At 41.6% G+C, this 27,165-nt stretch overlaps 1 protein-coding gene across 2 annotated transcripts in view; it reads right to left on the reverse strand.

Moving 5' to 3' along the window:
* The window catches only part of LOC124776225 (vacuolar protein sorting-associated protein 18 homolog), a 267,952-nt gene that overhangs the window by 20,652 nt on the left and 220,135 nt on the right, over positions 1-27,165 (reverse strand). For both annotated transcript variants that reach the window (XM_047251081.1, XM_047251082.1), the window contains 3 exons: positions 9,575-9,726; positions 7,192-7,289; positions 6,899-7,067 (listed from right to left, as the gene is read on the reverse strand). In XM_047251081.1, coding sequence (XP_047107037.1) covers positions 6,899-7,067; positions 7,192-7,289; positions 9,575-9,726 — 419 coding nt within the window. The remainder of the gene's footprint in view (positions 1-6,898; positions 7,068-7,191; positions 7,290-9,574; positions 9,727-27,165) is intronic.

Genomic DNA, 27,165 nt, shown 5'->3' on the forward strand with positions numbered 1-27,165 from the left:
ACACCTGCATAATGTTTTACAGAACACCATTTTGCAAATCCAGCCACATTTTCTGAGGAAATTCTACCATAAAAATTATTTGATACTAATGATATCTTCAGATACAAACTTTTATTTTATATTAGCATTTTAGTCAACTCTCATTTAGACATGACAGGATGAGTTTTTCCATCACTTTAGAGCTAGTGGGCTAGTCTCTCAATCAACAGCTTCTAGGCGCTTCAGTCCGGAACCGCGCGACCACTATGGTCGCAGGTTCGAATCCTGCCTCAGGCATGGGTGTGTGTGATGTCCTTAGGTTAGTTAGGTTTAAGTAGTTCTAAGTTCTAGGGGACTGATGACCTCAGCAGTTAAGTCCCATAGTGCTCAGAGCCATTTGAACCAACAGCGTCTCTAATCATTAATATGTAAGTGACCTTGATTGAGCACATAAAATCTGGAAAATCATTTACTTATACTGTATTTTAAGGATTAAGAAATGAAAATCTTGGCTGGAATATAAACAATGGAATGAGTAAAAGACCACCACCCACCGAATGTGGGAGATGTTGAACCAAGGATAGGTTTTTATGCTTGTGTACATGGAAAATAAGTAATATTTATAAATTAATTTGATTTCTGTATGCAGATATGGAATTAGTACTTCTCTAGTTTGTAAATCATTTTTATTTCCAATACACATAAGGCAGCAATTACTTCAGTGCATTCTCATCTATTACATAACTGACACCAGGTCACAGGAACTGTGATCTCTATTGTTATAAGAAATAAAGAATCACTTCATTTGTTACCGACTACTGGTTTTGATCTGCACAACAGATCTACTTCAAGTTGGAACAGAAAAAAGAGGCAACAGCAATGAAAATTACAAAAGTTTGATATTACAAACACTATCATCAGAGATGGCAGAATTAGCAACAATCGATTATGAGAACCCAAACACATCTGTCACCACAAAGTGCAATTGGTCAATGAACATTAAATACAGAGGTAGTGGATGGGGTTAACAAAATTTAAAACTGTATGAAACAAATGATCAAGGAATCTCTTTGACACATCACATGACCATACAAAATTTTTTTACGCCACCTGCAACTTTATATTTCATGTTAGATGACATATTGTGCTTTGTGGTGCCAAACACACACACACACACACACACACACACACACACACACACACACACACACACACACACAATTAAAAAAAAATTGGTGACTGGTTGGGGGTTAGGAGGATGCTGGGGCAGGGAGGAGGAGGGATAGCTGGGTAGGGGTGGAGGACAGTGAAGTGCTGCTAGGGAGCATGTAGGGATGAGGTGGGGAGAGGGTAGGGGAGCTATGTGCAGTCGGGAGGTTAGAAAGAGGGCAGGGGAGAGATGGGGAGGGGGGGTTATGGAAAAGGAGAGATGTAAAACGACTGGGTGCAATGGTGGAATGAGAGCTGTGTAGTGCTGGAATGGGAACACGGAAGGGGCTGGACGGGTGAGGACAATGACTAACATAGGTTGAGCCCAGGAGGGTTACATTAACTTCAGATATATTGTAGGGAAAGTTGCCACACGCGCATTTCAGAAAAGCTGGTGTTGGTGGGAAGGACCCATATGGAACAGGCTGTGAAGCAATGATTGCAATGAAGGATGTCATGTTTGGCAGGTTGCTCAGCAATGGGATGGTCCTTTTGTTTCTTGGCCACAGCTTGTCGGTGGCTACTCGTGAGGACAGACAGCTTGTTGGTTGTCATGCCCACATAAAATGCAGCACAGTGGTTGCAGCTTAGATCGTAGATCACATGACTGGTTGCACAGGTAGCCCTGCCTTTGATGGGATAGGTGATGTTTATGAACGGAAGGGAGTAGGTGGTGGTGGGGGAATGTATGGGTCAGGTCTTTGATCTAGGTCTATTACAGGGATATGAGCCATGAGGTAAGGGACTGGGAGTGGGAGCTATGTAGGGATGGACTAGTATACTGTGTAGGTTTGGTGGACAGTGGAATACCACTGTGGGAGAGGTAGGAAGGATAGTGGGAAAGACATTTCTCATTCCAGGGCACAATGGGAGGTAGTCGAAATCCTGGCGGAGAATGTAATTCAGTGGCTCCAGTCCTGAGTGGTACTGAGTTATGAGGAGATGGTCCTCTGTAGCCAGACAGTGGGACTTTGGGAGGTGGTGGGAGACTGGAAAGATAAGGCATGAGAGATTTGTTTTTTTGCAAGACTGGGAGGATAATTAGAGTCTGTGAAGGCTTCAGTGAGATCCTCAGTATACAACCTCTGACAATAAAGTTTGTCAGTAGTCTTGTAATATTAACGTAGATGAACTATGAACTACAGTTACCTTACTGTCCTTCGAAATAGTCACCTCCCATAACTATGCACTGCTGAGCTCTGTGATACATGTCCTGGAAACTTTGCACCAAGTCTTCCTTTAGGGTGGTGTTCAAAAGCCGCATCACATTTAGTTGGATGTCAGGAATATCACCAAATCTATTTCCTTTCAAAGCAAGTTTGAGTTGAAGGAATAGGAAGAAGTCTGGAGGATTGAGATCCGGCGAGTACAGTGGATGTTCAAGTTGCACCACCCCCTTTTTTGCCAAGTACTGTTTGATGATATAGGCTGTGTGTGGGCGAGCATTTGCACCACCCCCTTTTTTGCCAAGTACTGTTTGATGATATAGGCTGTGTGTGGGCGAGCATTGTTGTGAACAAACAAGTAGGAACACTGTTGTGTGTACTGGGATCATATCCTGTGTAGACACTGCATGAAACGGGTCAAAATTTCAATGTACCATGCAGCATTCAATGTCGTTCCCTAAGGTAGAAATTCCTTGTGGATAATGCCTTGACTATCAAGAAAGGTGATGAGCTTTGTTTCGATGCGTGATCTTTTGGCTCTAACCTTTTCCTGATGAAGTGATGTCAGAGAATGCCATTTCATGTTTTGCCGTTTCATTTCAGGATCATACCAGGGACACAAGGTTTCATCCTTAGTGACAATATCGTTCAAAAACTTGGGTGTTGCATCCACCATTTTGACAAAACCCTGTGAAGCCTCTAAACAGGCCTGCTTCTGATCATCAGTCAAGTGATGTGGCACAAGACAACAACTCGTTTTCCTCCTGGGTAAGGCTTTATTGCACAGATTCACATTTTATCTACAGTTCATCCGCTTTCATGAGCACAGTTAATTGATGGTCATTCATGATTAATGTCCTCACTTTCTCAATGTTTTAGTCACTGACGGCAGTCGCTGGTCATCCATTATGGGGATTGTCGGAAACAATTTTCCGGCCTCCTCGAAAACAGGTGAACCACCAGTACACACACTTCATGGACAGTGCTTGATCCCCATAAAATGTACTATCATTACATGCATTTCTTTCAGTGTCTTGTCAACCTTAAAACAACACTTTAAATTGATCCTTTGCTCATTCATTGTCCTATTCTCAGTTCAGAACCACCGCACTACACAAGCACTTCATCTGACAGGTCTAACATGGAACACACACGATGCGCAAATGTATTACGGTGGAGCCAGATTGTCAACACCGGCCACTATGCAGTTGCAGCATTGTGAGTCACTAGTGTTGCTCAATAAACCATTCTGACTTCATTCACAGAACTTTATTGTCAGAGGTTGTATTGCGAGAGGGACCGCTCGTCACTGCAGATGCAACAACCATGGGTGGCTAGGCTATATGGATGGCAGTTCTCGGTATGTAAAGGTGGCAGCTTCAAAGTGGAGGTATTGCTGGTGGTTAGTAGGTTTGATATTGACGGAGATACTGATGAAGCCATCTTTGAGGTGGAGGTCAACTTCTGTGAAGGTGACTTGTTGGGATGGGTAGGACCAGTAGAAGCAAATGGGGGAGAAGTTGTTGAGTTTCTGGAGGAAAGTAGATAGGGTGGCCTCATCCTCAATCCAGATTGCAAAGATGTCATCAATGAATGTGAAACAGGTCAGGGATTTAGCGTTCTGGGTGTTTAGGAAGGATTCCTCTAGATGGCCCACGAATAGGTTGGCATAGGATGGTGCCATGCCCCAGATTTGTTTGTACTTAATGCCTTCAAAGGAGAAGTATTGTGGGTGAGGACACAGTTGGTCATGGCGACTAGGAAGGAGGTTGTTGGTTTGGAATCCGTCAGGCATTGGGAAAGGAAGTGTTCAATAGCAGTAACACCATGGGCATTAGGGATGTTATTGTAAAGGGAGGTGGCATCAGTAGTGACGAGCAGGACACCGTATGGTAAAGGAACAGTAACTGTGGAGAGTCAGTGAAGGAAATGGTTGGTATCTTTTGTATTGGAAGATAGACTGGGTTTAACAGGTTGAAGGTCTTAGTCTACGAAAACAGAGATTTTCTCAATGAGTGCACAGAGTGGTAGGGGTGTGTAGAGAGACAGACTCCAGGATGGGCCTAAGGATTAGAGAAGTGACTGGAGATCCTGCTGAATTTCTGGAATGGGGTCATTGTGTCAATGTTTGTAGGTAGAAGTATGTAACAGCTGGTGGTGTCCTCCTGCCAGGTAATCCTTGAGGTTCAAAACAAGAGTTGTGAATCCTTTGTCCACAGGTATGATTACAAGGTCAGAATCAGTTTTTAGATGGTGGGCTATAGTTCTTTCTGTGGATGTAAGGTTAGTTCACATGTTGAGGGAAATCCCCAAATCCCTCAACATGCAAACTAACCTTACATCAGCAGAAAGAACCGCAGTCGACCATATAAAAACTGATTCTGACCTTATAATAGTACCTGCAGACCGAGGCTCCACCACTGTTGTTTTAAACCGCAAGGATTAGCTGGCAGAAGGACTCCACCCGCAGCCACATACTTCCACCTACAAACCTTGACACAGTGACCCCATTTCAGAAATCCAGCAGAAATCTCCAGTCACTCCTCAAACCTTTAGGCCCATCCCAGAATTTCTCCCCGGAGTCCATCTCTCTACTCACCCCTCCCACCACCACACTCATACCTTCTACATGGTTCCTAAAGTCCATAAAACCAACCACCCAGGAGGTCCCATTTTGGCCGGTTACTGTGCCCTCACTGAGAGAATCTCTGCTCTTGTAGACTAAGACCTTCAACCTGTTACCCACAAATTTACTCTTCAATACAAAAGATACCAACCATTTCCTCCACTGACTCTCTGCAATTCCTCTCCCTTTACCACACTGTGTCCAGCTCCTCACTACTAATGCCACCTCCCTTTACAATAACATCCCTAATGTCCATGGTTTTACTGCTACTGACCACTACCTTTCCCAATGGCCAATGGATTCCAAACCAACAACCTCCTTCTTAGTTTCCATGACCAACTACATCCTCACCCACAATTACTCCTTATTTGAATGTATTACCTACAAACAAATCTAGGGTATGACTGTGAGTACCCACCTGGCACCATCCTATGCCAACCTATTCATGGGCCAAATAGAGGAATCCATCCTAAGCACCCAGAATCCTAAACCCCTCACCTGGTTCAGATTCACTGATGACATTTTTACGATCTGGATCGAGGGTGAGGTCAACCTATCCACATTCCTCCAGAACCTTAACAACTTCGTCTCCATTTGCTTCACCTGGTCCTACTCAACCCAAGAAGCCACCTTCCTAGATGTTGACCTCCACCTAAAAGATGGCTACATCAGTACCCCTGTCCATACCAAACCTACTAATCACCAGCAATACCTCCACTTCGACAGCTGCCACCCATCCCATACCAAGAAATGCCTTCCATACAGCCTAGGAATGCACGGTCGTCGCATCTGCTGTGACAAGCGTTCCTTCTTGAAATATACTGAGGCTCTCACTGAAGCCTTCACGGATTGTAATTATCCTTCCAATCTTGTACAAAAACAAATCTCCCATGCCTTAGCTTTCCAGTCTCCCACTACCTCCCTAAGTCACACCGTCCAGCCACAGAGAAGCATTCCCGTCGTAACTCAGTACTACCCAGGAATGGTGAAACTGAATTACATTCTCCACCAGGGTTTTTACTACCTCCCGCCATGCCTTGAAATGAGAAATGTCGAGCCCACTATCCTTCCCACCCGTCTCACAGTGGTATTCCACCATCCACCAAATGCTGCATTTTATGTGGGCATGACAACCAACAAGCTGTCTGTGAGCATGAATGGCCACCGACAAGCTGTGGCCAAGAAATAAGTGGACCATCCCACAGCTGAGCAAGCTGCCAAACATGACATCCTTCATTGCAATGATTGCTTCACAGCCTGTGCCATATGGATCCTTCCCACCAACACCAGCTTTTCTGAACTGCACATGTGGGAACTTTCCCTACAATATATCTGAAGTTCCTGTAGTCATTGTCCTCACCCATCCAACCCCTTCCGTGTTCCCATTCCAGCACTACACAGCTCTCATTCCACCATCGCACCCAGTCATTTTACTTCTCTCCTTTTCCACTACCCCCCTCTCCTCGCCTCTCCCCTGCCCTCTTTCTATTGTCCTGACTGCACATAGCTTCCCTAACCTCTTTCCACCTCCTCCCTGCATGCTCCCCAGCTGCATTTCACTGTCCCCCACCCCCACCCCTACCATCCCTCCCCCTCCCTGCTCCAGCCTCCTCTTTACCCCTGCCCATTTGCCACACCCATCATGCATTGGCACTGCTGCTCACTGTATGGCTTTAGTTGCCAGAGACTGCAGTCGTGTGTGTGTGTGTGTGTGTGTGTGTGTGTGTGTGGTGTCTATTTTTGACAAAGGCCTTACTGGCCAAAAGCTTTATTTGTGACAGTTATGCCTATCTGCAACCCAGCATACCTGCTATATGGTGATCAGCAACTTTCCTTTTCATAATATTTTTACATTCCATCTTGGATTTTTCATTGTTTGATTCTCATAATATTTTGATATAAAACAATAACAATGTACCTGTAACTCATGTAACTTATTTCTCTTTCCTGCAGGTAAGACAGGAGTGACTTCAGCCAGTAGACAATCACCATGGAAACGATGTCCACATGGAAAAAGGTAAAATGGACGCATTAACAGCTGTAGTTCACATTCACAGCAAACATCTCGCACTTGCACACGAGCATACCTGAAAGATAAATATCTAATATTAGAATGAGAGAGATAGAGACTATACCACAGAGTCCTAGATGAAGAGTAAGCAATTGTAAGGAGCTTAACTATGTTAATGTGAAATTCATATTAATATTTACCTGTTTCGGAAAGCTTGGATTTCTTCTCTAATAACTTCAGCTGATTTGGTTGCTTCTTCCATTTCTTCTTTAAGATCCTGAATATGCTGGTTATATTCCTGCAAACAGAACAGAATTGTTGCTTTGGTATTTAGCTCCTTATGAAGCACTGTCACTATCCATCATGTTCTACCCTCCACTTCTACAGTCTCGTTTCCATGAATTTTTTTTATTTAAATTTTATATATGATCAGTAAAAATATTTCCTATCATGGAAGTAAGAAAATTTAAATTATTTTTAATAGGTTTACCACAAGTATTACAAAAGTATAAATTATTTTCTCTCCTTCCTTACATTACTTGTAAAATAATCATTTGGCCTGACAACTCTTAGTGGACCCCATTTAAGGCATTTTCACCAAAGAAAAAGTGGACATTGTTTCCAGGAATCAAAACCAGGTGCTAAAGTCATCTTCCAGAAACACTAGACCATGGAGGCAGTCAAAGTAACTAAAGGACAATTTAAGTGTAACCACATATTGCAAAACTGACGTCTTCTAAGTACTAACGTGTCATTACTTACTATAGAGCAAACTTACACAGAAAATCTGAATACATTATCTGGAAACCAAAAATATACTTTTGTTCATAACAGAATCAGTTATCTCTATAGTTGCAGTGGAGATAAAATTCAATACATTGTCTGGGGTGTGGTAACGGGTATATAGTGTACAAGAATCATTTCCTCCCTTTGTTGTTCCACTAATTGCTGGCTTTACAGTACTCTTGGTACATGCTTGAACTTATCTATTTTCCTACTTGTGGTCATGCGAATTTTATGTTTATCCATGGAGAATCTGCGAAGCTGATGCTGTTGTTTTTAGAGAAGTCATGCCAGAAAATTGTAAGAAAATGTAGGAAGACCTGCGGAGAATATATATTTCCTGCATGCATTGCCAGTTGAGCCGGAAAATAAATAAATGTCAAATATTGCACATAAATGTGATGAAAGACTGATTATTGTTTGATTACATAACATGCAACTGAACTTTCACTACCTGGATGGCCTCTGTGAAAACGAGTGTTCATAGAACAATGAAACTTAATAGAAACTTTTGTAAGGTCATGCAGAAGAGAAATACTGAATAAACCTAAATGTTACTCAATGTGATGACCATCTGCTTCCACAACAGCCTGGACGTTTGTACAGATACCATTTCACAATTGTTCACAGAACTTTTCAAATGGTGGACCATGGGAAGTTCAGATGGCACGCAACAAGCTCATGCGCTGCTTGAAGATTGCCCACTCCATCCATTATTTTCAGCCATGGAAACAGTAACTTCTTCTACAATGTATGGTGCAATTGGCCTTCAGCCTCTCCCAGGAGAAATTCCAAAACCACTAGGTAATTCAAACTTCCAAATCCTGTTTTTCAATTCCAGTGCAAAAAGAGGACCTCTCTGTGATTATTTAACCCATTGACACTCATGGAAAGCAGCAGCACTATTGCTGTTGTTTTCATAAAACAGCTTTATCTGAGTAAGGCCCTGCTAACCTTGTGTTGACTGTCTGCAACTGTAAATGCGCACTGATGATTGTGTTTCAACCTTACATTGCTGTACTGGTGCCAGCACTTAACAGTAGGTCATGACACTAGCACTACTAGCAACTCAAATCCTGCTGTGCACAGTCTGAATATCACTCCTATAAAGTTGGGTGCCCATATGGTAAATAGATCACCATCTACACTGGCTCATGTAACCTAAGTTTCATTATAAACACCCTGTACCTTACAGTATGCATATGGAGCAATTTAAAGTGGAATAACCATATGAAACTAACTGTATGAAAGACAGATGCCAGACTGAATTTCATCGGGGGGAATTCTAAGGAAGTTAACCCAACCACAAAAAAAGTAGCTTATAAAACCCTGATTTGACAGATTATTGATTATTGCTCATAAGCCTGGGGTTGTTGCAAGATTGTATTAATATAGCTGATAGGGTAAGAAACATAGAAGAGAAAAGCATTTCATTTTACAACAGGATGCCAGGTCCAGCCTTAGCGGCCAGTGACAGTGGTCACATATGTGTGAGATGTGAAAGAGAGAGAGAGAGAGAGAGAGAGAGAGAGAGAGTGTGTGTGTGTGTGTGTGTGTGTGTGTGTGTGTGTGTGTGTGTCTGTGTGTTTTATCTACTTTAGAAAAAAGGTCTTTTGGCCGAAAGCTCACTTGTTTAGCAGTCTTTTTGTTGTGCTGTCTGTGATTCAACATTTCCACTATATGGTGAGTAGCAATCTATCCTTTTCATAACATTGTCAGAATACCTATATCAGTTACTTAGCCACTACATCACTAAAGCTGGAAATTGATGTTACATCTGCCTTTACAGTGGTACTGTACCTGCAGTGAAGTGCAGATTGCATCCTTAAAGTGATCAATTGTGACAAAGTCTGAAAAGAATGGAAGGATGTCTTCAATTTTGATGAGATCACATTCCTGAAGAAACTGCATAGCCTGTTGGATATCATTCTTCTCACTGACCACATGCTGAGCTGTAAAAAAACAAATTAAATTAATAGACCCATAGAGAAAAACATTTTTCTCAATAACTGAGAAGTTTTCTTTCTCATTAAGTGGAGGATTTGGCTGAGTCACATTATATACCAGAAAGAGAGGTATATCATTTTGTTAACATGTTGTTACTTAGTACCTGTAGATAGGCACAGTGGTAAAACATAAGACTCACATTGGAGAGGATTGTGGTTCAAGTCCCTACCCAATCATCCAGAGTTAGGTTTGCTGTGGTTTCCATAAATCACCTATGGAAAATGCCTGGATAGCTTCTTTGAAAAAGACATGACTTTCTGTACTTGTGTTGTATGACCTTTTTCAATATTACAGGAAGTTATCTTGTTTAAAGAAAGGGAAGGAGAGTAAAAATGTTGCAACCACAGAATTCAGCACATGTTCACTGCGTAAGATCCATAATACAAAACACAGTAAATTAACCAACGAAATATCAAATATTTTTACTGACAGTAATAATATCAATATTATTACGTTGAAAGAGAATGACCTATTAGAGTTTGGAAGTGATGGATGGTGAGAAGACAGACAGAGATAGAGAGAGAATGTGTTGGTCTTTCATGGATTAGCACATTACTTAAAGTCATGAAATATTAGTAGGAATTTTCATGCTACATGGTGAGCATTAAGCCAAATGTAAATCATTGCCCGATGTTTATTTTTGTACTATGTGACAGTTTAGTATCCGGGTTTGACTAAAGTGCCAGGAGTAGGAAGTTGTTGCAGCTACAAGGTCACATGAAGCTCTAGTAACCTTGGTGGCTGGGTGGGGGCCTAAGCCTCCAAGCAAAGGACGACCCAGCCCAAGTCTAATGCCCTGGGGGCACGTATATAAGACAATTCAGGCGGTGCACAGGCAGTACCCATCCCTGCAGCACTGTGAGGTGGCACAATGAGGCTGCTGGTAAGTACATCACAGGTGTTCACAGTTTACAATTTTGAAGAAGCTGCTTATAAGGAATTTGTAAACTGAATTACGAAACAAAGTTGGATGATTGTGCAACATAAACTACATAAACTACCTATGAGCCTCCATTTTATAAAGCCTTCCGGAACTCATACTCATGAGAAAAAATTTAAGTGAGTGAGGGACAGCAATTTAGTTTTATAAAACATGTGAGTTAGTGATTATAATTATTTCTTGCCTTGAAAGCTTCTCTACAACAATACTGAGTGAAGATTATATTGTACTTACTTCTTATACTGATAGATGTATTGCAGATACTGATAGGACATTTGTGTGTGTGTGTGTGTGTGTGTGTGTGTGTGTGTGTGTGTGTGTGTGTGTGTGTGTGCGTACATGCTTATTCATTACAGCATTGCATATTAAAAAAGATCTCTAAGAATACATTCACTGAAAGAAAAAAGATTCCAATAATCTGCTTATTTTTAGAGTGTTTATATTATTAGAGGAGATATATCAGTTCAGTAAATATTTTTTGTGACATTAATGTACAGCAGTTGGGTACAGCTAATGACAACATGTTGTCTTTTCTGCTTTATTAAAAATCTGTAGCAATACCTTTATGGTTTAGTATTTACTAAGATATTAACAACTTAAGAATTTTTCTTGTGACTGCTCTGCTGGCATCGGAAGCAAATTTGCCTCAAATACCACAGTGATTTAAATCTTCAGATAAGATTATTTCCTAATCGTATTATATAAAGTGAAAAATATATTCAGTTCATGTTAATATATGTAATTACAGGCTCTGCTGTGTGCCTTGATGGCATTGTGTGCCGGAGACCCTGTAATCCTGCCACCACTGGCGCCATACAATGCACTGGGCTTTGGTGTTCCACACTCATATGCAGCACTTCCTTATAACTACCACGTTCCTCCACCTGTGGCAGCAGTGGCTCCACCATTGAGCCTTAAAACACAGTATCATGCACAGGATGAGTTTGGACAAGCTAGCTATGGCCATACAGAGCCATTCCAAGCCCACAGTGCAGTGCAGGTATGAACATTTTTGAATATTCACTTACATACCTCTTGCATTTACTAATAATTGAGCCATATTTAACAGCATAATTTTTTTGTTAGCTACCTACAATGGTATTGACACAGGTTTACTAGGAATGAGAGAGAGTGTGTTTTGCAAAAATAGGGCTACAGAAATATACATATTTAACAGTCAGTTGCATTTGATGAGCTGTACAATTGAAGGTATAATGTTGTCAGTGCTCAAACTCTGCATCATCATCTTCATCACAGAAGTAGAATTCAGTGCAAAGTTAAAACAGCAACCTTTTAGGAGTGCACAGCTCAAGTGGTAGATTAAATCATTATGGGTAGTATTGTGTAGGTAACATACATACATGCTCCATCAGTTTATTAAGTACAGATGTAGATGTACATATACGAAGAGTTATGATGATGATGACAATGATGATGACTTCAATTTATGAGTTGCACTGATCTATACAATCTGTGAATGAGGAAATAGTAAATCACGCTAATATTATTACTTATCTGTATTTTAGAATTAAGTCTGCTATGATGTGGATTGTTTGTATACTACTTTAGTTTTAACAGTTTACTCTGTGGATTAGTAATATGGCAAGTAAGAAACGAAGCAAGTAATGTATACTGACACACATACGAGCAGTTTTTATTTCCAGTACAAAGGCCATGCAAATCCCAATCTTACAGTGCAACAGCCATATTTTTACATACATATATTTCTCTACAGCCATATTATTAACCTGCAATAAAACCGTTCATATTCAAAGCTCACTGTAAACAGCTTATGTATGATTTAAAGAAACTTACAGTTAAGAAAGTGTTGTGTCTTCAGTGTTAATACTTTCTTGGAAAAAAATTATAAGGAATATGAACCACAACAACAAAATACTAAGAAGATTCATTGTAGAACACCAGCAAAATATGCCTGACGTGTCATTGCCGACGCACATAAAAATGACATACAAGACAACAGCAAGAAAAGCCTCAGTTGCAGCAAAGATAACATTTTTATTTGTTGATACTACTGAATGTGCATTAAAAGTTTTCATACAGTATGCTGTATCCTAAGCAATGTATGTTAAACTGTTATACTGTACATTGGTTTCAAAAAATGGAGGAATTAACAATGCATCACAGACTGCAGATAATTGACCATATTATCTGATACAGCAAGATGGCATGGAGTTTAAGGATATGACTGGCTGCACTACTCAAGGAATTACTGACATTTAATGGAAACTTAAGCTGGAAATGGCTCTAACCAAGCTTTTGGAGCTCAGTACAGGAGGATGGTCATGATGAAATATGTTTTGGGCAGCAATAACACTGTTCTACTGATTTTCTTGTCACTTTGAAAGGTTACTGCAAGAAGTGTGTGAAAGACGTTGACTGACTCTCACTTCGTACCACAGAGGTATTGTTCTATTTAGATTCTTAAATGGTGGCTGTTTACCAGTGATTCCATCCCAAGGGTGCATGTTTCTAGAAGCCAACAGACCAATAGATCAATGCAGACACTATGTAAACTTGGAAAAGTTTCTCCAGTAAGTAATTCTTCGCACAGGTATTCAAGTTTGAGTCAGCTGCTGTTGCCTTATGTTATTAACTCATGGTTTGTTGTGAATGATCACGTCCTTTGGAGCTTCTCATGGCCAACAATATCAACTGATGTCAGTTTTACTGAAACACTATGGTGCATTATAATGGCTAGGGCAGTAAGTTCACCCCCCAGCCCCCTTTTTATCCCTGCAGTAATTGAGAAGTCTCCAGTTACATGTTGCTATATGTGAATGACTTGTTTTGATTAGTGAGTACAATTGTCTAAATCTTACATAAAATGTTCACTGGGAGTTGTCATAAACATTTCAATTTGTTTGCTATACCAAGTACTTTTCATTTAGAATGTTAATTGTGACTGTTGCATTATTGAAGTATGTAGAAAGTGTACTATCAATGCCTGAACATTCTTAGTGATTGACAAAACTGGTTGTGCCAACGAAATATTGTATCATTGGAGCTGATTATTCAGTATTGTAAATGATAATCTGTGCATAAAAGTTAAAAAGCTGGCACATATAGGTTATATATATTCCATAACATCATACGGGATCATGTTTTGGAGCAACACATCAATCCAAACTAAAGTTTTCCAGGTCCAACAGTGTGTAATATGAACTATTTTTGGTGTGAATTCAAGAATGTCCTGCAAGAAACTCACAACTCTACTGACACATTTCTTAGCAGAACCAGTTATGTATCTATTATTAATAATATCAAATAATGTGAATGTTACGTAAAATCTGACTTCCGCACATCTTCACTGCAGTAATGTGCTTTGCGTCAGTAGGTGTTTAAAACTATTTTCTGTTTGAGAGGCTACAACAATAGCCTGAGAGTTATGCTGGTCAGAAACAATACATTTAAAAGTTTATGGGATGTTTCATACTAATTTTTAAGCAGAAATGTGTTTCAGATTTTGTACTTATTCAACATTCATTTCAGTTAGACTCTATGGAAGAAACACTAGCATATCTGTTCTTTCCTAAACATGTAGTTTTGTTTTTATGACATTTTTTACTTCCATAAGGATCTCCTTGCCATGGATCTATGGAATAAAAAGTATGTTTATCTATCTATGTATCTTTCTAGTCATTCAACTTTGAATAATTCATACTGGCTACACTTGGCACAAATGGAAAAATATCTGTTCAGATCACATAATAATCAGTATGTGATCCTGTATATTAGTAAAGAAAAGAAAAATGTCAACAGTCAGTGTTACTAGTTAATGAGCAACTGTATATTGCAGAGTAGGTGGATGAAGCATCCCACACAAAACTGTCAAATCTTAAAGGAGATTTATGCTTCCATTGATCAGTATGCTCTGTTTATGTGTATTTGTTGAAACAAACACACACACACACACACACACACACACACACACACACACACACACAGGTGCTATTTCAAGCTGTAATGCTGTTGATTCCATGGCAATGGATATTGGGGACTACCACTGTATTTTGCTTTGGAGCGCAAAGGGTATTTTAAACTAATTTTCCACTCAGCCTCGTTTGTTGTTTACTTTACTTTTTAATTCTTTTATGGCTTCACCATCAGGGAACTTGAAATAATATACATCTACAAATACATTCTGGATGGTTGGTCGGTTTGGGGGAGGTGACCAAACAGCAAGGTAATCAGTCTCATGGGATTATGGAAGGACGGGGAAGGAAGTCCGCTGCATCCTTTCAAAGAAACAATCCCGGCATTTGCCTGAAGCAATTTAGGGAAATTACGGAAAAGCTAAATCGGGAAGGTCGGACGCCGGTTTGAACCGACGTCCTCCCGAATGTGAGTCCAGTGTGCCAACCACAGCACCACCTCACTCGGTTGTATATTTTCCGGCAGTAGCTCAGCGTCCTCTAATGTGTCTCGTATTTACCATACAGACGACAGTGTAGTACTGCAACAGGACATAATTGTGGGTGTCTACTAATAAGATGACCAAAACAAAGTGCCTTAAGATGAAGTTATAACACTGTCACCAATGTCAAGCTCGGTTTGAATACCACAATGCTTTATTAGGCACAGTCCTATTGAATAGGGGGACCTAAAGTTTAATGTGGACTGTGAATGACAGTACAACTAGGCTTTTTTCAGACTATTCCAGAGGTGACAAAAGCGACAAACAAAAATCATAGGGTCGATCAAGCATTGAATCTGAGAGCTGCAGAATTACGGTTTTTGGCACTCTACTGTTAAGGGCTTCGAAATTGAGTTCAAATAAAATAGCCACAACTGAGGGGAAAATTAGTACGAAAATACCCTCTGTGCTCCATATCTCAGAGTAGTTTTTGGAAGTTGGATGTGGAAACATAGGTGGCAATGGAAATTTCAGTCAGACCTTTAGGTGTGGTCATACAGCCTAATGGTAAGGATGAAATGTTTAAAGTTTTCCCGGCGTAATGATTGTTCCATAAAAAAACGGGAGAATTTTTGGTGCAGAGTCTTCTGGCCATCTTCAGGTGAGTGCCACTGTAGTAGTACTGGTGAGTACGCACTGAACTCTGCTATTTAAAGATGAAAATCGACCTGACACCGATACGCCAGGCTTTCACAGTGGAGGGCGTGAGGCGCAGTGCACGGACCTGTTACGAACGCGCACGCTGAGCAGCGCACGCGCAATGTCACCTCAGTACGGCTTAAAATAGCGGAGCTCAGCGCGTACTCGCCAGTACGACTACAGTGGCACTCACCTGAAGATGGCCAGAAGACTCTGCGCCGAAATATCGTGGCAGGACGTTACTGATATCCGGCAGTTCTCCCGTGTTTTTATGGAACGGTAGGGACGAATATTCCGTTCTCACTACATCTCGACTAAATAATGGGTAAGGCATGTCGGTGTGGCAGGACGCGGCGGGCAACAAGCTGGGCACGTACAGCTACGTGACGCCGTCGGGGCAGGTGGTGCGGCTGGACTACGTGGCGGACGGGCTGGGCTTCCGCGTGGCGAGCAACGCGCTGCCGGTGGCGCCCGAGCCGCCGGGCCCCGAGGCGCTGCCGCAGCCCGTGTCCGAGACGCCCGAGGTGGCGGCGGCGCGCGCCGCGCACCTGGCCGAGGTCGCCGAGGCGGAGGCGCGGTCGCGGTCTCGGCGCGCGCTGCGGCCGCGGCTGGGGCTGGGGGGCCCCGAGACGCCGGCCAGCACGGCGCCGCTGCCGCTGCCGCCGCCGCCGCCCCCCTCCCCGCTGCTGGCCTACGCGGCCGCGCCCTTCGCGCCGCTCGGGCCCGGCTACGGCTACGCCTACGGTCCCGGCCTGGGCCTGGGCCTGGGGTACGGGCTGGGGCTGCCCGCGCACCCGCCGCTGGTGGCTGCCGCCGCCGTCGCGGTGCCCACGGCGCGGCGCGCCTCGCTGTCGCGCGTGGTCAACAACCCCGGACACGCCGTCTCCTACAGGGTCGAGTGAGCTGGCAGCCCGCCCCCGCGCACTACGGCTGCCGCAGCTCGTGTCGCCCACCTCGTCAATGTACTCCTTCGGATACCACCCGCCCATATACTCTGCTTTCAAATACATACATTCAAAACCAGTCTCCAGTCTATTTCATTCTCGTAAAAACCTTTGCGAGGTACCACACTCTCATGGCTACCTTCCGTTTTTAAGACCCACTCAACAACACTCAGAAATCTACCTCACACGACTTCGAATCTGAAACCTCCCTCCTACGCTCCAGCTCCCAAAGACTTTTTAATTTCCCTCAAGATTATTAACTCATTAATAACTTACCACAGTATTGATCTGTACGTCGTATTTGTCAGCCGTGGACGCAATTACTTCTATTCCGTCGAAAACTGGGGTGTTGAGAAGGTGCCTGCGTAAAAATACTGGTTAATTCTTACAACAATGTAAAAGGAGCAACTGGCCACGATTAATAATAATATTTATTAAGAACAAAGAGCGCCGTTACCGGTTTCGAACTGCAGGTTCATCATCAGACGGTTGCCCGCTTTTAAAATTACGTACCGGGTGATCGAAAAGTCAGTATAAATTTGAAAACTGAATAAATCACGGAATAATGTAGATAGAGAGGTACAAATTGACACACGTGCTTGGAATAAGATGGGGTTTTATTAGAACCAAAAAAATACAAACGTTCAAAAAATGTCCGACAGATGGTGCTTCATCTCATCAGAATAGGAATAATTAGCATAACAAAGTAAGACAAAGCAAAGATGATGTTCTTTACAGGAAATGCTCGATATGTCCACCATCATTCCTCAACAATAGCTGTAGTCGAGGAATAATGTTGTGAACAGCACTGTAAAGCATGACAGGAGTTATGGTGAGGCATTGGCGTCGGATGTTGTCTTTCAGCATCCCTAGAGATGTGGGTCGATCACGATACACTTGCGACTTCAGGTAACCCCGAAGCCAATAATCGCACGGACTGAGGTCTGGGGACTTGGGAGGCCACGCATGACGAAAGTGGCGGCTGAGCACACGATCACCACCAAACGACGCGCGCAAGAGATCTTTCACGCGTCTAGCAATACTTCGTTTTTTTGTTGTTTTTTTTTGTTCTAATAAAACCCCACGTCATTCCAACCATATGTGTCAATTTTTACCCCTCTATCTACATTATTCCGTGGTTTATTAAGTTTTCAAATTTAAACTGACATTTTGATCACCCGGTACATGCTCAAGATCGTTTCTACCATTACGCAAGACTTGGCGGCCGCCTAGGGCGGCAAAGGGGGGAAAGGGGTGGGGGGGACTATTTTGAATTCAAACAGCGAACAAATTGAGCAAACGAGGAGAAAAAAAACGAAAAACAGGGAAAATTAAAATATCGAATTGTTTTCAAAACCATACAGAACAGTTACTCAGCAAGTCTTTGCTTACTTTGACGAAAGTAGACACATTGCCTCTACCTACCTCAAAACTTAAGCAGCCGCTATTGAGTATGAAACAGAAACAAACATGCCCTTAATTCTTCTAACGAAATGTAATCGCAGTTGCGAATACGGACTTGAATCAGCTGTATAATGGAATGACGAGACCCAAAATTTGTGCCGGTCCGGGACTCGAACCTGGATTTCCCGCTTATCGCCAGCGTTCGCCTTCCCATTTTATTTTATTTTTTTTTTCCTCTCTGTTAGGTCTCATTTTGCTCTATATTGGTCGATGAATTTGTTCGTGGCGGACGTCCGATGACAGCCGTTCAGGTTCTTTGTTGATCCGTTGACTTAGTTTTTTATTACAGAGGGTAGCTGAACCTCTGACTGACCACGCTGAGCTACCGTGCTGGCGCTCGAACCCAGCCGCACAGTCCATGACTGCAGCGTCAGAGACCGCTCGGCTAATCCAGCGCGGCATCCCTATTTGGCTGTCCGAGCACGTCTCACGGCCAGACCCAATCCTCCATACGTCGTCAACCACGTGCCTACATCCTGTACTCGTACATCCATTATGTATATTCCCATACAGGGGAGGCATTTTGCTTGAAAGCCGCTTGCCCAGTGTCGGCGGATAAATGCGACTTGCAGTGCCTGTGGTATTTCGAATTACGATGAAAAGTTCTTTTGGACATGAACGAGTACAAGACGTCGGCACATGGTTGACGACATAAGGAAGTTTAGGTCTGGTTGTAAGTCGTACTCGGACAGCCAAATTGTAAGGCGACCGCTCGCGATAAACGGGAAATTTTCATTGTCATCATTCCACTGCACTGCTGTTGATAGTTTGCAATTGCGAATACATTTCACGTCTTTCATAACGGCTGTAGTCGCTGCAGTGCTGGTTCCTTCCGACATGTATCCATCTCTGAAGGAACTTTCCATCGTTAATTCGGAATACCACAGGCACCGCAATATCAAATTAATTTATCTCTGTCGAGCGCTTGAAAGGGGCATGGTTTGCGATCATATTTGATACAATACCTCCCTCAGTCCCCCTTTCTGTTCTTCTCTCTCCAGTTCACTTGTCAAGCATCAGTTGTCTTGAGTGGTTCTGTTGATGTTTTTAGTTCTACCATTATTTTCTGTGGATAATCGATCACGTATTCACAAGCTAGCTTTTGTACCTCTCTTTCATCACGTATAAATGAAGAAAAAGTAAGTGCAGTTCATCATACCCGCACATAATAATGAGTTGGCGTCTGTAAGTCTGTCTCTGACTGATTCGAACTCATACCCATCTCGGGCAAATGATCAGAAGCAGATCGCTTAGAGCATTGAGCCACCGGGGTGGCTAATGAAAGTTGTAGAACTCTCAACAGAAAATGCAAACAAGTCGTCATTTATTTATTTAATCGCACGAAAGTGGATGCTGAAAAAGACGAGATCTATTCCTCACTCCACAAATATTTCAATTAAAACGGAAACGATTATCCAACTATCTAGTTTGATGCTTTGTCATGTCTCCCACCAGTACAAGATTGTTTCTAAATTCAAGAAAAAAAATTATTTGCACCAGAAAATAGTTCCACACCTTTATTAGTCAATTTTCTTGCAATTAAATAAAATAAGTAATTGATGGAAAATTTGGTTGCACTGGTATATTCAGCTGAGTTCTTCTTTAAAATGTGCGGCAAATTTTTCCTGTTTCAATTGTTTTGGGAAATTTCAAAAACTGAAAAATTAGAACATAGAACATTTGTTGTCCTCAATCAGTTTTAAAGGCACTGAGGATTAAGCATGAAAACTGAGAACTGACGCCAGAAAATGGGGACGTCAGGTCACCTTAGTTTAATGATATAAAGTATAATAGGAGAGTTACAGCGTTGTGCCGCTGGGGAATGGAGGGGGGGGGGGGTATCAGGAATAGCGATGGTAGTAAAAAGTAGGGGGCGTCATCTTTCGGTTCTCGCCAAGGGGAGCAAAACACAGCAACGGCCCTGTATATTTTGCATAATTATGCGATGTTGGCTAATTTTCATTTCAATGAAACCTTTGTTTTTTTGGAGTAGGTGTTCTATAGCAAAAAACCACGTTTTTTGGGTAGGTGTTCTATAGCAAAATACCACGTAAGAGAAAGGACTACTTTACTGGAATTGGACCCAATATTGAATTAAAACAAAATAAAGAACTATCTAAAAGAGCTGAGTTAATTCATGACATTGAAAACCAAGCGTCTTTTTACACAACTATTCATTTATTTGGAAGCAGTGCATCTTTCGCCGACTAGTAAGCAAGATTTAACACTTACAATATTGCTCTTGTACGTAGTTAACATTACCTGTGGACTGGCTGCAATATGAAATATTTTGGAAGTTATAACTGGTGTTTACAATATGTAGTTGGAATTTAAAACATTTTAGGTTAATTAGACTCTGCATTTTAAATATACATATTTTCACATTGCTAGTGCTAAATCTGAATCCACAGATGAAACTTCAATCCAACAGTAATTATCGCCGGAAAAAAATTGAAAAGGAGTTCGGTATTCAAATACATACCCTGCTGAGCAAACAAGTGATCTTTCTGTTTAAATTTCTTTCACAACCAGTGTAAATATAAAGAAACACACAAAACACAAGAACAAAGTAAAATTTAGCGTATGTAAACACGTAAAACGCAACCAGTCACTTTTTTGGATAGTTATTTATTATTCCATAAACCAGTTTTCGGACCTTTTCAGGTTCATCTTCAGATGGTTTTTCGGAATTTATATATCTGTTTCTAGCATAATGCCGAATGCAGGGTCTGTGAAAATATGATGGAACATGCTTTAATGTACCGCCATGAGTATTTTTTATCTGTTGATATGGATGCAAAAAAAAGCACCCAGCATTATGCTAGAAACAAACTCAAAAATTTTGCATCCATATCAACAGGTAAACAGTACTCATGGCGATACATTGAAGCATGTTCCACCTTCTTGTCACTGAGTCAGCACCCAGCATTACGCTAGAAGCAGATATGTAACTTCCTGTAAAGCATCTTAAGATGAACCTGAAACGGTCTGAAAACCGGTTCATGAAATTATAAATAACTATTCAAAAAAGTGACTGTTTACAGTTCCATGTATTTACATTCAATTAACAGTCACGTGTTCTAAAATAGACGTATTGGTTAAACTTAATCTGTAAAATTTAGCGTTCATTATGGAGTACAGAGTGATACAAACGGAAACATGGAGATACATAGCCCATGAAACAGAAAACATATGCTCGGATTGATTTCATGATTTACCCGCAGAAAAATCTTTCATAACGACAGAAACTGCGAAAATAGTACGATAAACGTGTAATCTGAATTGTCATCAACTATTTCGTTCTTATCATCTGCTGACTCGTCAAGGACTTTGCAAATCATTTGGTGCAGACGTTTCGCCCGTTCACTGCTCATTCTGAACACAAAATCAGCGCAAAGCCTACAAAATACACGAGAAAGAGAGAACTTGAAGGACGACAGCTAACAGCTACGAAACAGGAGACGATGACAAAGCTTTCAAAAACGACGATACCGCTACCAGAATCTAGCAAGAACTACGAAGCCTGTCGACCTAACATACGTTTGCGGCAGCATAAACATATGTTTGAAACTGAGGGAAATCATTATAACTGGCACGAAATATTACGTCCTCCGCACATTCCCATTTCCCGCAAGCACCGTAATATTACGTCAGCCGGATGCTAGTAAGTGTTAACACTTTTGAGGATTCTGAACTTACAGATAGCGTAGAGCATCATGTACTAGCTAGTGCCCCCCCCCCCCCCCGCCCCCCGCGCCACACACACACTATTAGCATGGAACTTCCACTCCACTCGAGCTCTTGCCAGGTCAACAACTTATACAATGGCTAAAGGAATATCGCTTTTCCGTTAAGTTAAATAAAACAGTTACATTGTGAGTGTGGTCTCTTCAACCCCCACAAACCAGTTACATTGTGACGCCACTACACGTAATCTGCGATTAGGCAACTTTGACCCGTTTTGTTGGTTGCGTGCCACTGGATCCACTGCGTTGCACCCTACCTGGAAGGGGACCCCGAGGCTCATAAAAATACTAACTACATTAAAATGTCGTGGGCCAGGAATCGAACCTGCATCTACTAATCTGCATAGAAAATTCACGCCAAAGGTTTGTACCGTTACAATTTTTTTCGCTCTACTTTGCAATATGTGCAGAGACAAGCGTGAATGTGAACTAAGAAGCACTTCGCATTCTGCCAACTTTCCAATAGAAAAATATACATATAAGTTTCTGAAAACCAATGTAAAATCTTGGTAGACGGTACTTTTTGCTGTATCCCTTACGAAGTTTTCTTAGCCATCGTTTTGAAGATGGAACGTTGGATAAATGGTAATATGCCTCTCTGCGACCAGTTGGATGTATTTTTTTACCTTCAGTCTGCCCGGAAGTTATACACAGGGAATGTGCAGACAGTTTACTTGAATTTTCGACGTAGTTTTTCGCGAGTGTTACCGGGTGTTTCTTCCGATGTTTGTCGGTCTGGAACCTGAAAATTTTCAGCTACACTCTACTCCCCTCCCCCCACCCATACGACAACGCTATGCCCATTCGCGATGATCTTCAATAAGTTCGCTATCTCCTCTTAGGATGTAGCTCCCATATAGTTAAAATAAACCCGATACAACAATCCAGTAGGATTACATACTATTAACATTAACAAGTATCATACTAAACTTGTCTTTTAAAGACAATACTTTAGTTGGATAACGCTGATTGAAGGGAACAGGTCGCTGCTTATTCAGATGAACTATCCTTGCAGTCAAGTGACACATTAAGGAAACGATGGAAAACTTAAATCAGGGTGGTTGGGCGGGATAATTTATTAAATCAATGCCTAATCTCCATACTTTTGAGCATTATTCCACTGTAGGCACTACATGTGTTTTGAATCTCTCCGGTGGACAGTCCGAAGTTTCCTCGAATCCTGTCGATGAATCGATGAGTGCCACTTCCCTTACCCCTGTGACCCTTCCACACCATTTCAGTAACCCATCTCATTTCTCTGTCTAGCCGTGGCGCTTGGGGTATCATATGGTCTGAGGATAGGAACAGTTCTCTGCTCAACTAACTTGCAGTAAATTATGATTAAAGTAGTGCCAGTTCACATGTGATGTCCGTCTATAGCTTGACTGAACTAAATTGGTCTGGTTCCTAAGGCCTTGTTTAGCTTTATCAATTCACGCTCTTTTCAGCACCACAAGCAGAAAAGTCTGTATCACTCATATTTGCCGGAGAACGACAACTGCAACATCTTCCACAAAAAAAAGAATTTACGGCACACCAACAAAAAGATACCGATAGGAACAGTTGAAATACTTTCATTTACTATAGAGAAATGCTCTATAGGAAAACAGGCTAGAGGCAGAGGAGTGCATCCAGACACTTCTATTCTTGAATAACGCACACGATGCAGTTCAGTGAAATGAAACTGAAATTCACGTTCATGACAAATGTAACATTACGAAAAAAGTCTTCCAAAGTTTCTTCGGAACCATGACACGAGCAAAATACGTGCAACTCTGTAAAATGTATCTGAACGGCACATTTAATAAAGCTAGGATGGATCGATCAATCAATCAATCAATCTCAATCTCTCTCTCTCTCTCTCTCTCTCTCTCTCTCTCTCTCTCTCTCTCTCTCTCTCTCTCTCGCCCCCTTCGTGAATTTCTCAGTGAAAGCAACCAGAACTATGCCATAATAGTTTAGAAAAGGGCGAGTTCAAGTTGCAGAATGAAATAACAAACCAGCGGTTATCACAAGTGTAAGAAAGCCTCATGTCACCTACAATAGCCGACCGCGGTGGCCACGTAGTTCTAGGCGCTGCAGTCCGGAACCGCGCGACTGCTACGGTCGCAGGTTCGAATCCTGCCTCGGGCATGGATGTGTGTGATGTCCTTAGGTTAGTTAGGTTTAACTAGTCCTAAGCTCTAGGGGACTGATGACCTCCAATGTTAAGTTCCATAGTGCTCAGAGCCATTTGAACCATTTTTGAATCACCTACAATTCCTCCTAAGCTCTTCTTTCTGTATAGCTGCTTTTCCCACTTTCTTTACAGATTACACAGGTGGAGGATTCAAGTGCACCTGGTAGTTTCATTTTGTACATGAGCAACAAGTTTATCTTCCTGTTTTACTTATTTATCCCAGCAACATTATGTCATTAGGTCCCCTCTTACACAAAATCAGGCATTTTTAAATTCGCGAATCGGAATAAAATACTGTAATGACTTCTGTATGTGTCAGTATAATCGACAACGTCAACGACTTTTGGGGAATGCAGAATTTTTTATGAATTACAGGCAACAATTAAATAATTCCCATATTAATTAATAATGAGAAATACTATGAAAATGTCACCTGGTTTTAAAACCGTCAGTTGGATAGAAGTGAGACACATTATACCGTTCAAAGAATGGTTGCAGTATCACCTGAACGTACTCATCCCTGTAATTTGCAGATACCAATGTTTCAACTTCATCAGACACAATTTCCAAATAACTAATGAAAACGATGGTATTAACTCTGACAACAGTTAAAGGTTACTGATATTACAGTGTCGGAACTGCCACGAAGCCGCCACCACCACCTACACTTTTACTGTGTGTCAAAACTATAATAATACGATCTAAAGTACCTTCTACTTTAAACACAAATTGAATGCTTGAGTTGTGACCGTGAAACTAGGGAAATATGAAGTTTGTTCTGCACTGTTAAAACAAGCAACACTCGCTTTTCACAGAAGAAAATCGCTAGTGACTTCCTTGTGACATAAATACGTTTACTTCAGAAGACGAAACAACAGACATAGGAAAGTAAATGGATTGTCAATTCTCAAACTAAACGATGAGATCTTTTTTATAATCACGATACAATTGTACATGAAGCCCTTTTTGAGTTTATAAGCGATAATAATAGGAATATATACCGCACTGTCATTAGACGATCAACACTTTAATCATATAGAGTATGAGTTTTTTACATGTTTACGGGTCGCAGTGGTTTATCAGGGACAAGTGACTTGTGCGCAAAGCTGGGGTCTGATAGTGTCCCATAAGCGTTCTACCGGGTTCACATTAGTCGAACTTTGTGGCCAAGATATCGACGACAGTTCATTATCATACTTTCTGAACCAATTTAGGGCGATTCTGGCCTTGTGACAGGGACAATTATCCTGCCAACGGAAAAGGGTAGGGGGGTGTAGTGTCACCATCGGGGAAGCGGGGAAGACACCAGGCATGAAGAGATGCAGACGGTCAACAATAAAGTTCACTTGGCCCACGGCGGTCTGCGTCCGTGGCATAGTGTGTGATCCACACACGACCATCGACCGCGGGCAACAAGAAACGTGATTCATCAGGCCAGGTGAAACGTTTCCATTGACCCACGGTCCAATATTCATCTACATCTACATGATTACTCTGTAATTTACAATTAAGTGTCTGTCAGAAGGGTCATCGAACCATCTTCAAGGTATTTCTCTACCGTTCCACTCTCGAACATCGTGCGGGAAAAACGAATATTCATATCTTTACGTACTAGCTCTGATTCCTCTAGCTTTATTACATTTTATTACGATGATCGTTTCTCTCCATGTAGGTGGGCGCCAACAAAATATTTCACACTTTGAGGAGAAAGTTGGTGATCGAAATTTCATGAGAAGATTCTACAGCGACGAAAAATGCCTTTGTTTCAATGATCACCACCCTAATTGGCGTATCATACTCATGGCACTATCTCGTACGGTTCGCGATAATCCAAAACAAGCTGCTCTCCTTTGGACTTTTTCGACCCATCCGATGCGGAGTCCACAACGCACAGCAATACTCCAGAAGAGTTGGGATAAGCGTGGTGTAAGCAATATCTTCAGTATACCAGTTGCGTGTTCTGCAAGCATAGTGTAAGCAATATCTTCAAGTAGACCTGTTGCATATTCTAAGTGTTCTGACTAAAAAACCTCGTCCTTGGTTTGTTTTCCCGACAACGTTATCTATGTGATCGTTTCAATTTAAGTTATCCGCGCTTTTAATCTCTATGCATTTAATTGAATTTACAGCCTTTAGATTTGTGTGATTTATCATTTAACCGAAATTTAGCGGATTCCTTTTAGTACTCATGAGGAAGACTACATAGTTTTCATTATTTAGAGTCAACTGCCACTTTTAAAACCATACAGATGGCTTGTGAAAATCATTTTGCGATTGGTTTTGATCATCTAATGACTTCACACAACGGTAAATGACAGCCTTACCTGCAAACAGTTGAAGAGGATTACCGAGATTCTCTCCTGAATCATTTATGCAGATCAGGAAGAGCAGAGGCGTACAACACTTTCTTGGGGAAATCCAGATATTATTTCTGTTTTACTCGACGACTTTCCTTCAATTATACGATCTGAGACCTTCCTGAAAGGAAATACAAATCTAGTCGCACAAGTGAGACAATACCCCGTAAGCACGCAATTTGATTAGAAGTCGTTTGTCAAGAATGGTGTCAAAAGCCTTCTGGCGATCTAAAAATATGGAATCAATTTGACATGCCGTGCCGGAAGCACTCATTACTTCGCGAGAATAAAGAGATAGTTGTGTTTCACGAGAAAGATAATTTCTGAATACATGTTGACTACTTTTTAATAAATCGTTTTCTTCGGGATAATTCATAATGTTCGAACACAGTATATGTTCCAAAATCCTACAGCAAATCGACGTTAGCGGTTCACCGTATTACTCCTATTTTCTGTCTTGGGTATTGGTGTGAGTTGTGTAACTTTCCAGTCTTTAGATACGGATCTTTCGACGAGCGAGCGGTTATGTACGATTGCTAACTATGGAGCTATTACATCATCATACTCTGAAAAGAACCTTAGTGATATACAATCAGGACCGGAGGACTCGTCTTTATTAAGTGATTTAGGCTGCATCGCTACATCGCGAACCGAGCGAGGTGGCGCAGTGGTTAGCACCC

The sequence above is a fragment of the Schistocerca piceifrons genome, chromosome 2 (genome assembly GCF_021461385.2).
Source record: "Schistocerca piceifrons isolate TAMUIC-IGC-003096 chromosome 2, iqSchPice1.1, whole genome shotgun sequence".
Classification (NCBI taxonomy): Eukaryota; Metazoa; Arthropoda; class Insecta; order Orthoptera; family Acrididae; genus Schistocerca; species Schistocerca piceifrons.